Genomic DNA, 15514 nt, shown 5'->3' on the forward strand with positions numbered 1-15514 from the left:
TGGGATTAAAGGCGTGCGCCACCGCCGCCCGGCTAAATTTGACATTTTTAAGGACCCTCCATAACGATAGAAATAGAAGTAATCTTTAGTGTAGTTACAAGCCTGTAGAGCCAAGCCTTTCATTTGTTCCACCCTATAGGCCACCTCCTCCTATGCCACCTCTGTCCTAAGCACATCCTCCCTCACCTACGGCGTTTATGCCAGACTTACTGAGCTTTGGAGTAGTGTGTGTGTGTGTGTGTGTGTGTGTGTGTATAAATTGGAAGATAGCTTATGGATGCCCGTTCTTTCCTTCCACTATGAGCATCCTTGGGTTGTCAGCCTTGGCATTTGTTGTCCTTACCTGCTGAGCCATCTTGCCAGTGATAGGTTCACTGAGTTTAGGCATTGATGACTTGAGCACATTATCAAACAGCGTGGAGTGAGTAGGGGCACAGTGGCCTAGGTCACATGACCGCTCATGAAGAAGGGCTGCTTTCCTCTGAGTTAATGGGCTTAGAAACAATGGGGGTGATTCCTCTAAAGCAAAATTAGGGTGACTTACCCAAGAGGAAGTGAAGGGGGTGTATACACCAGAAGTCCCCCCTTGTGCAGTGTTGGTGATAGTCTTGCTTGGATAGTTCGGATGTTCCTGAGATGTTCCCTTGGAACCCAGGAGAACCACCCTGAACCAACATCTTGTAGACCTCTGTGTGCACATAATAAACCCTTAATTTGTTTATGCCATTAATGGAAACACCCTCCATAAAAAAGCATGAACTGTTTTGCACAGCAGGAAAGACCTTGGAAAAAACCAAAGACTAGAGCCATTCATAGCACCGTAGAGGTAGGCTTGAACTGTGCCTCTTTCTCTGTAGGACACTGGGCTCAATTCCTTCCTGAGAGTCTGTGTTCTGGTAGGGGCACATCTCTCATAGTATGTTGGAACTAAGAGCAGTTACTGAGTTTAACTCCCCTGCTCTCAGGCATCTGAGAGATCTGATTTCCATTTGGTTGTACTTCAAGTGGTTTATGAAATATTTATATAGGGAAGGTCTGCTTCTTTCAAGTCTTTTATATTCAAGACTTCTCATTGAAACCTGCCCAAGATCCAATCAATACGAGAATGATAATATATAAGAAATTACTTTAAGCAGCTGCCAGAGCCGTGGTTAAATTCAAGTCAGAACAAGTCGAAGGAGGAAGAACATTAAGAGAGAACTTGTCTCAGACAGCACTGAGGAATTGTTCAATGACAGCTGAGAACGAACTAACCTGACTGTACCTGCTTGGACATGCAAAGGACTCATTGCATTATGAATGAAGGGACATGACTGTCCCTAGGTATGGTGGAGGAGAAAGTGGATTGCAGATATGTGGGAGAACATAGAGGCAGGGACATCCGGGAGAGTCCGGAGTGGATATGACCAGACTGAGCTCTGCCATGTTGGCAGAGGGAGAGAAGAAGGAAGAGGGGTGCAGCAGTCAGGAGGTCAACAATACAAAAGGGACATGTAACAGAAATGTCTGGGTGATATATAGACGAGCCTCCAGGGGGAGGGCAGTACAACCCCTGGAGAGGTCAGGGTAGAGGCCCCGGTATGTGAGCCACATCCTGTTACAGCTAGGGACTGAGGGATGCTGAAATTGGAACTTGAGTGTGCCATCTTGGGCATGCTATATATACTGAGGCCAAGCCGTTTCCAGTAAGACATTAAGGCTTTAAGAAAATCTGAGTCCAAGGAGAAAACAAGAAAAAGGTCATAAAACAAACTCTGCCACAGGGAGGGTTAGGCAGCTAAGAGAGAAGAGTGTAGCCACAAGGGACAAGGAAGGAAACCAGCAGGCCACCCAAGGGAAAGTTTCAATACTGCAAAAGCCACTTGGGCAAACAAGCTGAGGGACTTAGCCTGCCGCTCCTAGGGGAGACAGGGAAACTTAAAATGTTCAAACCCAGGGGGACACTAGGAAAGATAGAACAGGTGGCTCCAAGGGAGAGGGGGCAAGGAAAGGGTCGCAGACCCAGGAGCACTTAAGCTGCTCTTGGCGGAGGGGGTAGGGGAGGGGGAGTAAGGAAGTTCCCAGAAGGAGCTAAGAGGAGCCCTGAGGGAACAAAGGGAGTAAGTGCAACAAGACTTTTAATCCAGTGTGGCCCCGAGTAGACTGAGAGCCTTGTCAGCTGTGTCCCAAGTCCCAGAGGAGAGGTGTCCCTTTCCACATGATGGGCGGGGACCCTGGTAGGGTGTGCAGAAGCTTCCTGGCATACCAGTGTGACTTTTGTTAGTAAAAGTAGACAAAGCAGGGAGCTCCATAGTGACACACATGTCACAAAAGGGGAGAGACAAATGGTTAGTGCAGGTGATGGAAAAACAGCTAAAGAGATACAAATGACTTGTAAGTAGAGTTGCCCACATAGTGGGGTCCCCAAAGGGCATAACAGGGAGATGCCCACGTAGTGGGTGCCCCCAAAGGGAGCAAGAACTACTGAGTGGCAAAAGTGCAGATGGATGGTTGGTTAAGGTGGCGGGAAGAAGTGTCTGAAGATCTTTCAAGTGGCACCCCACTCCCAAATTGCAGCAACTCAAGAGGAGCAGTCGCTCTATACAGTGCTGTGGTTTGGATGTGAAATGGTCTCTCATAGGCTTGGGAGTTTGAAGGCTGGGCTTTTAGCTGGGGATGCTATTGATGTCTCCTTTTGGAGTAAGCATTCAGCCTCTTCCTGCTAGTGCTATGATCCAGTCCAGTCTCGCTCCCTCTACTTATAGATCAGGATGTAGAACTCTCAGCTACTTCTTCAGACTGTATCTGACTGCGTGCCAACCCATCCTTCCTGTCATGATGACAATGGACTACTGTCTGGAATCGTAAGCAAGCCCACAATTCAATGCTTTCTTTTGTAAGAGTTGCCTTGGTCATGGTGTCTCTTCACAGCAACAGAACAAGGATGAAGGCAGCATGCTTTTGTGTATGCTTCCAAACTTACAATATGGGGGTCTTCAGTCTCATCCATTGTTTCATTTTGTGCCTGCTGTCACAGAATGTTACAGTCTGGAAATTTTATTATGAACAGAGCAATAACAGTAATGCGATACTTGCATGGTGTTTACTACATGGGGACAGGAGCTACAAACGCATGTCCTGTTCCTCAGAACTAACCACATGATTCTGTATATGTGATATAGCTGTCTCCTCTTGATTGAACAAGACCTTTGTCATCTTGAAGCAGAGCAACTATGATGTCCCACACAAAATGTGACCTATTAATATTCTCTCATGGAGATAGGGGGATGCATGGAACACTCATAAGGCTCCTCCCCTCCTGGAGAGTCCCAATTGTCACTATATGATCCAAGAGGGTGGGAATTCTCTGTTGTGAAGCTGTCATTCAGGTGACTTCCTGGGAGCATAGCTGTGTCACTAATACCCCTGTAATAATCCCAATAAATTCATCGTTTCATGAAGTTGGACTTGGTTGGAATCTTTTTTTTTTTGGTCTGTCAGTTTTTTTTTTTATACACAGTGAATACATGTTTCATTATATTTTCCAGGCAAAGTTAGTTAACGAGTGCAACTTGGAGGTTTCTCCTTTTAGCTGGAAGACTTAGCTTGTCGTAAAGACAAAATAGTGTGTTTCACCCCCATATTATATCCTTTAAAAATTAAAGACACAACACTAGAAAATTCAGAAATCAGTATCAGAAAATAAGGATACTCTTAAGCTGGGCGGTGGTGGCGCACGCCTTTAATCCCAGCACTCGGGAGGCAGAGGCAGGCGGATCACTGTGAGTTCGAGACCAGCCCAGGCTCTAAAGCCACAGAGAAACCCTGTCTCGAAAAACCAAAAAAAAAAAAAAAAAAAGAAGGATACTCTTTATCCCCCCTATTTCAGAAAGGGTTTGCTTAGATAAAAACTTAATAAATGGAAACGTGTTTTTAATTGTTTATAACCTTTTTGATAAAAAAAAGTCCTTTGGCTTTCTTGTCTGTATCTTGATGGAAGTGACGACCCTAGCGGTTACTCTAGGGAGACGATCTTAGAGGAAATAAGTGTGATGTGGCCCAGGGAGCGCCAGAACCACTCGAACTAACGTTAGGGCCAGCAGAGGGTGCTGGAGTGGCACAAAGTTAGGACTTAAGATGTCTCAGCTAAAACGCCAGCAGGTGGGAAGGAATGGTAACCCCTGCTGGGCACAGAGCTGGTTGGGGGTCACCCTGCGACACGAAGTTTTTGGCATCTACTAAACACAGAGGTTTGAGATTTGAGATCTAAACCAGCTTGGGAGGGGCCCAGCACTTGGCCTTCTGCTTCCACTAGAGGGCTTTCACCAGCCCCTGGTCTCTAGATGAAATGAAATCTCTACTTTCTTATTAGTTCAGCCTTTTTCACAACTACCTTTTGTGTTCTCTAGAAAATTTGCTCAGTCTGTTAACCCAAAAGAGTCACTTTCTCCCCTTTCTTATTCTCCTTTCCTCCTTTTCTCTCTCCTTTCTTCTCTCCCTCTCTCCTTCCTTCTGTCCTTCCTTCCCTCTCTCCCTTCCTCCTCCTTTCCCTTCTTCCTCTCTCTCTCTCTCTCTCTCTCCCCCCCCCCCTCCCTCCCTCTCTCTCTCCCCCTCTCTCTCCCTCTCTCTCTCTCTCTCTCTCTCTCTCTCTCTCTCTCTCTCTCTCTCTCTCTCTCTCTCTCCTCCCCCCCCCCCGAGTTTTCTGTAGCCCAAACGGACCTTGAATTCCCTAGGTGGCCGAGACTGACCTTGAAACTTCTGACCCTCCTGCCTCTGCTTTCCTACTACTGGGATTGCCGAGGTGAGCCACCTCGCTGGGCTCAACCACCCTTCCTCTCCCAGTCTAAGTTTTGCATAGACAGGGAAACTAGTTTTGGAGTCTATTCACAGTAGAGGCTGTGAAAGGCGGGTTGTGAGTGGAGACAAAGCCGGATGAGTGGATTTGACCTCCGTGGCTGCCACACCAGGAGTAACCTAACGGGAAGGATACAACAGCTCTCGAAGCAGGTCACCGTGAAATCTCCTTCCCCGCAAAGTTTAGTAGCAAATGGAAGGGCCTTTGCGAAACTGCAAGAGGGTTCCCATAGTGTTCTGGGAGGGAATTCAAGTGACCAGCAGGGTTCAGTCTAGCCTGTCTGGGTCTGTTTCATCCTGTGTTCAATAACAGGGTTGGGCACTTTTCACCCCCAGCTTCCAGCCACCCCAGGCTTCTTTGAGCTCTTGTGAACTACAACCCTTCTAGCGTGCTCCGCAAAACCTGGCGAGGAGACGGTCGGTTCAGCACCAAGGACAAGGGCCCCACAGCCGGTCTTGGAGGTACAAGGTCAGGTCCACGCAAGGTCGACTGGGTTTGCCGGTGGCGTGCGAGAGCTGTTCGTGCCGGGGACAGGGACAAGTGTTTTGGGAATGGGAAGGGCACCCGCGAGAATGAGGTCGGGCCGGTCCCTCTGCGGCCTCACAGATTCTGCGCCAAGAGGTCGCGAGTGGCAGCTGCGAGTCATCTGAAGCGGTCCCTCCAAAGCTTTCTGGGGTCTCTCCACCCACTTTCCAACCCAGCATCGCCTCGCTATCCACTCAGGCCCGCGCCCCCACCTCTATGCCTTCCGGTTTTCCTTTGGACACACCCACGACTCTGACCCCTTGAGGCTGGAAACCGAGGACCGCTTCACTGCAACTTGCTGAGACTCCGAACAGAAGGGTTCCCATCCCGGGTCCTCCCGCCCTGCGCCCAGCCTCCGTGGGCCCCGCCCCCGGCCCCGCCCTCGGTTGCCGGGGGAACCACGGGCTCCCGCAGCTGCAGGAGGCGTCCGGTCCCGCTGAGCAGCACCAGCCGCTGGCGCCTCTGCTACCGCCGTCTCCGCCGCTAGCTCCGCCGCTGCCACCGCGCCCAGCTCCTCTCCGGCTCCTGAGTCCTCTCCGCTAGCCATGCCTCCCCGCCGAGCTCAGGCGCCCGGTGCCCGGCTGCTGCCCGCGCTGGCCCTGCTGCCGCTGTTGCTCGGTGCTGGGCCCCAGGGCGGCTGCTTGGCCAGCCCGGTGCCCGCCGCGCCCCTGTCTGCTCCGGGACCGTGCGCCTCTCAGCCCTGCCAGAACGGGGGTGTGTGCACCCCGCGTTCGGTGGCCGGCCAGGAGCATCCCGCGGCCGATGCTGAGCCCGGCTACAGCTGCACCTGTCCCGCTGGGGTCTCCGGTACCGACTGCCAGGTGAGTGGACCCTACAGTCTCCCGGAGACACGCAACCTCTCTCCGGCCGCTGGGTCTCCAGTACTCCAGATACTTACTAGCTTCTGTTACTTTAGGAAGGGAATTCGTAGGTGCAGACCGGGGGCTCACCCTTCAAGTGCGGCTCGGCTGTCCACCTCAGTTACCTGGCAATGCCAGCTAGGGCTCTTGGGGCGTGTCCTGTGTTCCAGGGCCCGGCAGTCATCCCATCGCATCCCTGGTATTCGTGGATCTATCATCAACCACCAAGTGGGGCACCCCTCCGGGGATGCCCAGGCTGAGCACAGGCTAGGCAGAGCAGAGGAGTCGGTTCTCTGAGTCCCCTGTGGGGTACTCACTGTTCAGCTGGGCTCTGTTCCTGAACCTACTGGATCCGGTGTGTGTAAAGAATGCAATAAGTGGGGGCAGGATGGTGGGCCCTATGCCAGGTGGTGGGGGCATTTTCCTTCCTTTCTTCCACCTCTAGGGCTCTGACAAGGCAGCCAGAGGCTGGGAGGACAGCTGCCTCCTTGGCCTGCTGCCAGCCCTGTCTGAGCTTGGGTGGTGGCGATTTCGGAACAGGTGGAGACATTCGAGGGCATCAAGCTGGGTCTTGCCGAGTCGCCCTTCAGGTTGGACGCTCTCGTAGCCAGGACACAAGCAGGGGCACTGCGAAGTCTCAGAAAGCTGTAACCTTATGAGGGATGGGAGGTGGCCAGCAACCGTCCTTGAACTGGATATGTCCAAAAGCGGGACCTGACAAAAAATAAACGTGGTTTTTGTAAGTGTGTTAAAGCTCAAAGAACCTACGAACGTTTTCAGTGTGCGAATTGGTAGCTCCTTGTGTGCGCACAGCAGATCCTCTAGGGTAAAGATGAAAAAGAAAAGCATCCATCTGAAACAGCTAGATTAAACCACGTGAAGGTGGGACGCATCCGGGATCGGCTTTCTTTCTTACATTTAGGGTGGAAGAGTTCGTTTCCTATAAATTGGTACAATGATTGAAGGCTTTAAGAATGCTCTGAGCAGCTCCACTTCCAAACGAGAAGGAGGCCACCCTTTCGTTGAGCTAGGCTTTCATTTGTAAAATAGAGGTGAGCCGGGATAAAGAGGCTTGACCTTGGCAGACAGACTTTTTTTTTTCTTTTCTATTACAAACTGCCCCCACCTCCATAGTAGCAAAAGCCGGAGACTGATTCCTTTTTCAGTGCTGTAGTCCTCTTCTTTGTTAACTGCTTTCAGTAAGTGTTAACTCCCTCAAGGGAAAAGCGGGGATGGCGATGGGGTATTGTGTGGTATGGACAGCAAACGGACTTTCTACATGACCGTTCTTGTAGGCAAAAGCCTAGTAGAGTCATCTAAACCATCAGGGACAAAGTCTGGTCTGTGTAAGACAGACCTGCAGGTTGAAGTCGGAGGGTGGATTTATACTCGTTTTCTCTCCTGGCAGATGATAGCTTTTCCCCAGGGAGATGTCTGACTGCTTCTATCAAGCTGCTGCTATGTTTGCATGCCTGAGTTTCTTCGTTGAGAGAAATAGGTGGTTTGGATTCAGGGTGTAGTAGAAGCAGACAGGGAGAGAGCTCTATCAATCTAAACCAGTTTAGGTAAAAAGAGAAAGCTAATTAGGTATTGGGCACTTAATACAACTCAGAGATATTTTTGTGTGACTCTAAAAATAGATAAAGAAAAATATGCAAGCAAGGGGAAGTATTCTTTATTGCTCCCCAAAGACGATAACAGAAAAAGCACAACGATTTGGTTCAATATCTAAGGTAATTTATCCGGAAGGCTCACCAATGTTTCAGAAGCAATTGGTTCAAATCAGAGTTGGGTTCCTTCTACAGCTCCCGCTCAAGGTAGGGTTAGCTGTGTGAGGGAGACTGCCCACCCAAGGAGAAGCAGCAAGGCCTGCTCCGGGATCAGATTGGGAAGAGTAGAGGAGCTGCAATTCTAACAGGAAAGCTGAGTAAAGTGGGAACTTCAGACTCAGTTACCCAGAAAAAACTTACTAGAGGATTCAGAGCTTTATAATCCATAAAAAACTGATTCCTGGTGATTTTAATTTAATCTCTCAGTGAGACTCATTACTCTCATTGACTATGGTATCAGAAAACAATACACAGAAGGTAACCTTCATAGAGAAGGCAGAGAGAGAAAACACAAGAACAGAAACTTATCTGCAAATACATGCTCGGTGTGGTGGCGAAATGGGAAGGCAAGGGAGGCAAAGGCAGAAGGATCAGGAGTTCAAGGTCTTTGGCAACGTAGCAAGTTCAAAGCCAGCCTGGACTACAATAGTTGGCTTCAAAAACCAAAACCTAACCCAAACCGAACCAAATCAAACCAGAAACATATGCAAGGTTAGTGACAGATAAGGGTATGGATAATATACTTAGTGAGAACCTAGTGCTCACTGCACAGACTGAGAGTGGAAATTGACCTGCCTATGAAGAGTCTTCCTAACAGTGTCACCGTCCCCCAACAAAGGTAGTTTAGCCCACAGCAACATTATAACCCGTCACTGAGGTCTCCTTTTGTTTTGAGAAATATAAACAAAACAAACAACAACAAAACCTTATTGATCACTAATCAGCTGTCATTTTCATGTTTCTGGAACCAGCTTCTTGAAGTGTCAGCGGCATGATGGAAGCTTACAGGACCCAGAAACAGGCTCAAATGGGGTTGGAACTTCCATTAAACCTGATGGGAGGTGACAGAGATGGCCGGGGCTCAGTTTCCTTATCCTTACCTTCAATCTGCCTCTCTGTGTTTGTCTTGGTGACCATGGGGTTGACTGCTGGGAGCTTTTGAGGCTTGCCTGTTGGTTTTTCTCCTCCCTTCTATATCCAGGGAAGGGAAGCTGATAAAGGGCCTGAGCATCTTTTGATGCTGATGGGGAGGGTCACACACTGGTCCCTGCATGATGCCACGGCAGCTGAACTCCATAACTTCATTATCCTAGGCTGCTCTCCCTCCTTCTCACACTCACTTGAGTCCTGATGATTACAGGTCCTATTCGGGCAAGCAATGGACACTGCATAAAAGAAATGAGCAGGGCATGGTGGGGCACACCTGTAATCCTGGCAGTGGGGGCAGGAGAATCCCAAGTTCTAGGCCAGCCTGGGCCACAGAGTGACCTTGTCTCAAAATCAACCAACCAAACACTCCCCCCCCCCCAACCCCAAGAGGTTGGTAATGCAGGAAGGTGGCAGTTGTTGGCATCTGGCCAGTCTTACTCTTCTAACCAGAGCTACAGAGGCAGCTTCCTTCTGTCAGGGTAAGCACACAGGTGGCTCAGTGGTCGAATTCTCACCTGCTTTCCATGGGGCTAGCCATGAAAGCTAGCAATTATTTAACGTGGATTGTATTTGTTTGTAAAGCTTATTTTATGTTAATGACAGAATCCTTTGCCAAATATGCAAAGCAGTTAGACACCTGTATGTTTTTCATCACACATTCCCTAAGGAACGTATCCTCTGGAAAGAAGATAAAAATGTATCAATTTCTGCCCTTGTGGAGAAAAGGGGGCACTTACTAGCCAGTTTTTATTTAAGTTAATGGTGTTCATTAAGCTCATTTGAGAATTTCTTCCGGTCAAGTACGCTAATTTGAAACTGGTTCAGATGAACAAATCCATTTCTTTCTTTCTTTTTAAAACACTTATTTATTTTAAATTTATTCTTCTCTAATATATTGCATCCCGACTGCAGCTTCCCCTCCCTCTCCTTTCAGTCCCCCTCCCCTCACATGCCCTTTCCTCCAGATCCACTCCTCCTCCTCTCCCTTCAGAAAAGGGCAGCCCTCCCAGGGGTATCAACTAAACGTGGCATGTCAAGTTATATATATATATATATATATATATATATATATATATATATATATATATATATATATCAAAAAACAAAAAACTAGGCACATCTCCTTGTATTAAGGCTCGATGAGGCAACCCAGTAGGAGAAAAAGGGTCCCAAAAGCAGGCAAAAAATATCAGAAATAGCTCCCATTCCCACTGTTAGGAATCCTACAGGAACACCAAGTTACACAACCATAGCATACGCAGAGGACCTAGCTCAGACCTATATAGGCTCCCTAATTGTTGGTCGAGTCTCTGTGAGCCCGGACGAGCCCTGGTTAGTTGATTCTGTGGGCTGTGTTCTCCTAGTATCTGCAAAACCTCTGGCTCCTACAATCCTTCCTTGCCCTTTTCCGTAGGATTTCCCAAGCTCTACCTAATGTTTGGCTGTGGGTCTCTGCATCTGCTTCCCTCAGTTGCTGGATGAAGCCTCTCTGACGATGGTTACTAGGCTCCAGTCTACAGTATAGCAGAGTACCATTAGGAATCATTGCCTTGACTTTTTTTTTTTTTTCTTCTGGGCATGCTTGGTTCTATCCTAGGTCTCTGGGCTATCCCAGATTCTGGTTCCTGGCCCTCCAGGCAATGTCTGGTATGGGCTCCCTCTCGCATTGTGAGTCTCAAGTTGGGTCAGTCTTTGGTTGTCCATTCACACAAATTCTGTGTTTCCTTGACCCCAGCAAATCTTGCAGGCAGGACTCATTGTAGGTTGAAGGTTTTGAGTCCCAGTCCCTCCTCTGGAAGCCTTGCCTGGTTATAGACGATGGGCCAGGTCAGGCTCCATAGTCTCCATTATTAGGAGTCTTCACTAGGGTCACCCTCATGGATTCCTGGGAGTTACTACGGCACTAGTTTTCTACCTCACCTCAGAAATGCCCCCCAACTCTTATCATTTCTCCCAGTATTCTCTCCCTTTACACCCTGTACCTAATTCATCCGGTTCCCATCTCTACTTGCCCATAGTCTACCCATGAGATCTATTTCATTTCTATTTCTTCCTCCCCTGGAGATCCATCCCCCCGCCCCATCACCTTGGGGCATCCAGAACAAATCATATTTCGAACCAAAGATGTAGTTTTTGTTGTTTTTGTTTTGTTTTGTTTTGTTTTGTTTTACTGGACTTGGAATCAGTCTTGCAAATTTTTGGCCATCAGTAAACCACTGACTCTTCAGCCTCTGACTGAGATTTGCTAATAACCAAAGGTTGTAATTCTTTGCCTTACATCAGTTAAAACAGACTGGACTTTTTACACACACACACACACACACACACACACACACACTATTGTGGTATCTGCAAACTAACAGCAGTCAAATTCAGTGTACAAATTTATCTCTCTTTTTGACTTGTTTTATTTTTTTCTGTTTTGTTTTGTATTGGTTTTTGAGACAGGGTTTCCCTGTGTAACAGCTCTGGCTGTACTGGAACTTGTTCTCACAGAGATCTGCCTGCCTCTGCCTCCCAAGTGCTCAGATTAAAGGCATGCACCACCACCACCCTCTCTCTGGCTTCTCTATGAATTGTTTTTACAGTCTTGAGAGAGTCACTCAGTGTCTCTAAACCTCAGTGTTCATATCTCTGAAATGAACTGCCTGCCATATTTTCTTTTAAGAAGCCATAAAATCACAAACGAGGATCTCAGAAAGTTTTTACTCTAAGCATGAAGAAGTGTGTGAAAATAGAGTTGATGCTTACTTTTACATCTTTATTTATTTATCTATTTATTTATTTATCTATTTATTTATTTATCTATTTATTTATTTATTTAGTGGCAGGAGGGTCAGAGGACAACTTTTCCCTTCTGCCATGTGGGTCTCAGAGATCACACTCAAGCTGTTAGGCTTGGTGGCAAGTGCCTTTCCCGGTGAGCCATCTTGTTGTCTCTACTGCCCCTTTGAGACAATCTCATTACATTGCTTAGACTGTGTAGGAACTTGGGTTCCTCCTGCCTCAGCCTCCTTAGTGTTGGATTACAGAGGTGCACCACTGTGCTTGGCATAAGAATGAATGCTTAAAAGTTTTGGAACAATGTAAAGTGGTACACAAACAGGAAGTGTAAGAAAAGGACCTTATTTTTTCTTGGGTAAGATCCGGTTTTACCAGTTAAATTAGTGTCTGTGGTTGGTTCCCTTCAATAAACAGGTTCAGGGTTTTCTCTGTACTAGAACCACCGTGTCATACATTTTTAAAATGGCAAATTAACTATTAAAATTTTTGTTCTCGTCTTCTGAAGTAAATGTTTTCTCAGTAAAATTCTCAGTGAGCTGACATTTCCTTTGAAATAAAAGAGTTTTCAAAGTGTCAAAATTCTTGTAACAGTTTTAAGAAAAGAAGGAAACAGTTGATTTTCTATGCTTTTCTTATATCTGTGAGTGGTATTCTTGGCCATTCATAGGAAACATCACCTTCCACATCCTGGCCACTTGACAAAACACATTTTGTTCTTTAGTGTCTTTGCTTACACCTCTCATGACATGGTACCCAACATCCAAGGTGGCTCTGTGTCCTCATTTCATGAGCATCCATGGGGGAAGAAAACCTAGCCTGCAGTTGAAGGGCATTTGAGTCAAAAAGCAGAATGTCTGGCTATAATTTTAGACATCCTCTTCAACTCAGGAAGCAGTTGTGGACAGAGTTACTTACCCCTGAGGAGCCGCTGCAGAATCCAGGCCCCCAGTGGAACATCTACCAGCATGACAGTTCCATAGGCAAGATGTCTTCCTAATTGCCCTTCCCCTAACCCCATCACTACAGCTCAGTCCTTGTTATATATTAAAGAACCATGGAGCGTTAACAAATATGTGTGTCTGGGTTTTTAGTGCCCTCTGACCATCAGACTCTGACTTATGCATTGTCTACTGGGGTAGAACGGGGCACTGATAACTTTACATGTTCTCCCATATTGTCAGGCTTGAGAGGACCCCCTTTTAACTCCCGAGCATATGACACGTGGCTCAGGAATTCCCAGACAGGATCAAGTGGTCTAGGTCCTTGGGAGGGTGCAACTGGGGGATCCCTGGGTCAGAACCTGGCTCCCTCTGGATGCCCTCCAATTGGTAACTTCTTCCTTTGAGTATGGGTGTCACTCTGTGGGAAGCTGAGATCCAGATGCTAGCCTTGAAGGTGGTTTTGGCTTAGACAAATCCAGCCCAGTGATATGCCCATAGAAGATGTTGATGAAAGACACTGACCTCCAGTAGTTTCTCTTCTGACCTTCCCCAACTCAGTAGGTGCAAAAAGCAGCAAGGAAACGTGACAAATGGAGAATGAACAGATTGTCCTGTGTGTACATGTGCACTTGGAAATCAGAGGGCAATCTTGGCTGTAATCTACGTTATTTTGAGGCAGGGTCTCTTGCTGACTTGGAAGTAGTCAAGTCAAATAAATAGGCTAGTCTGGCTGGCCCACGAACCCCAGGGGTCTGCCTGTCTTTGCATTATAAACATGTGTCACTTCTCCCAATTTCTGGGGCTGGAATGCACGTTCTTGAGCTCTCAAGACAGGCGTTTAGCCAGCGGAAGCATCTCTCCAGCCCCCACTGGTTGTTTTGACTGAACTCAGTCACCCATCACTATTAGCTGCCCTGTATTGAAGAAGAGACCCTGTGCTCTCCCTGCTAAAGCAGTTCCAGCCGAGACAGAGAGAGGGCGCTTTAGCTCCCACACAGGAGCCGCATCCAGAAGCTGTGCCTGGGTTGCCCTATGTGCTATGCCCATTGCTGAAAGGATGGGTTTTGCAGAAGTTTATGAAGTGGTCACATGTGGAGACAAAGCAATTCTGGAATTCTATTCCCCAAGGCTGTGGCTTTGGGATCTTTACTGGGTGAAGTTGCTGGAGGTTAGAACTAATGGATGACCTGCACACATGACATCACACTTCATCAGCAGTTACCATAGTGACCCACGTGCCAGAGGCTTTAGCTCTAGCTCTGGAACTGGTGCTTTTTACAGTGAACTGAAAGCAAGTGCTCATGAGCAGGTGGGATGGGTTAAATCTCAACGATTTTTTCAGATTTCCTCACAGCCTTCAGAAGTACTTCACAGTAAGGCTGCATAGATAGCTGGCCTTGGTGGGCCACAGCTGTGGGTCCCATTGAACATCTGTTGAGAAGGAGCCATGTTTGGGAGGTTGGTGCATGAGGATTCTTAACTGTTTATTAGTTTCTCCTAGTGCCAGATTTGTTCTTGAAAATATTTTTTTAATTCCATATTTTGTTGTTGTTTTGTTTTTGAGACAGTATTTCACTGTGTAGTTCTGGCTGTCCTAAAACTTGCTCTGTAGATCAGGTTGGCCTCAAAATTACAGAGATCTGCTTGCCTCTGCCTTCCATGTGCTGGGATTAAATACATGAACCACCACTGCCCCACTATCCCAATTTTATTTTCAAGACAGGGTTTCTCTGTAGCTTTGGAGCCTGTCCTGGAACTGGCTCTTGTAGACCAGGCTGGCCTCAAACTTAGAGATCCTCCTGCCTCTGCCTCCTGAGTGCTGGGACTAAAGGCGTGTGCCACCATTGCCCGGTCCCAAATATTTTTTTTAAAAATTGATATTTATTATTTTAAAATTTTATTTGTTTGTTTACTGATTTGCATTTATATATAGACATGTTTGTGTGAATGCCTCTATAGGCCAGAAGAGGGTGTCAAGCCCCAGAAGCTAGAAGTACAGATGGTTGTGAGATACCTGATGTGGGTGCTAGGAGCCAAACTCAGCAGGTCCTATGAACTATAGCAAGAACTATTAACTGCTGAACCATATCTCTAGCCCCTTTGTATGTATGTATGTATGAATGAATAAATGAATATATGATGCATATGTGAATACACACATATTCAGTAGCCCTAGCTTCTATAGTTCTAATAACCCTTTAAAAATACCTTTCAGGGCTGGAGAGATGGCAGAGTAGGTAAGAATGCTTGCTACTCAACTGTGAGGTCCTGAATTCTGATCCCAACACCCATGTCAAAAGCTTGATGGAGGTGCATGCATCTGTAACCCCAGATTTCTAGGGGATGGAGACAGGAAGGTCACGGGAGCTTGCTGGCTAAGTGTGTGTGTATGTGTGTGTCCTTATGCACACATGTGGGAGTATTATAGAATTTAGTCCACTGAGGAAAACAACCACCATCTTTGTCAGGTAAGCTGGGCCGGCTTGTAAGAGACCATCAAGGGTAGACCTGTAGATTGTTGATGTTTGCTCAGAGGAAGAAGAGGTTGGAAAGGTCATTGGAACTTTGTTTGAAATTCCAGCTCCTCCTCCTAGCCATTTATATGAAATCTTGCTCTAACCACTCAAAGCCTTAGCCTATAGGGCACAGGTGTTAGAGTTTATAGGCTCAGACAGGATGGTTAAGAGGGTGCTGTATCTATGCAGCCACGGAAAGTCTTTGGGGTCACCAGTGCTCCTGTAAGTAACCCCTCACCCATGCTCCCTAAGTAAGGACAATAGACCCACCGCGTCTCCAAGTTGGCCTTTGGTA

The 15514-nt window shown here is 47.3% G+C and overlaps 1 protein-coding gene across 1 annotated transcript in view; it reads left to right on the top strand.

Moving 5' to 3' along the window:
* The first annotated feature begins 5904 nt into the window (after window positions 1-5904).
* The window catches only part of Dner (delta/notch like EGF repeat containing), a 282293-nt gene continuing 272683 nt past the window's right edge, over window positions 5905-15514 (top strand). The window contains 1 exon segment of the mRNA XM_038340268.1: window positions 5905-6180. Within this exon segment, the coding sequence (XP_038196196.1) occupies window positions 5905-6180 (276 nt within the window).

The sequence above is a fragment of the Arvicola amphibius genome, chromosome 8 (genome assembly GCF_903992535.2).
Source record: "Arvicola amphibius chromosome 8, mArvAmp1.2, whole genome shotgun sequence".
NCBI lineage: Eukaryota > Metazoa > Chordata > Mammalia > Rodentia > Cricetidae > Arvicola > Arvicola amphibius.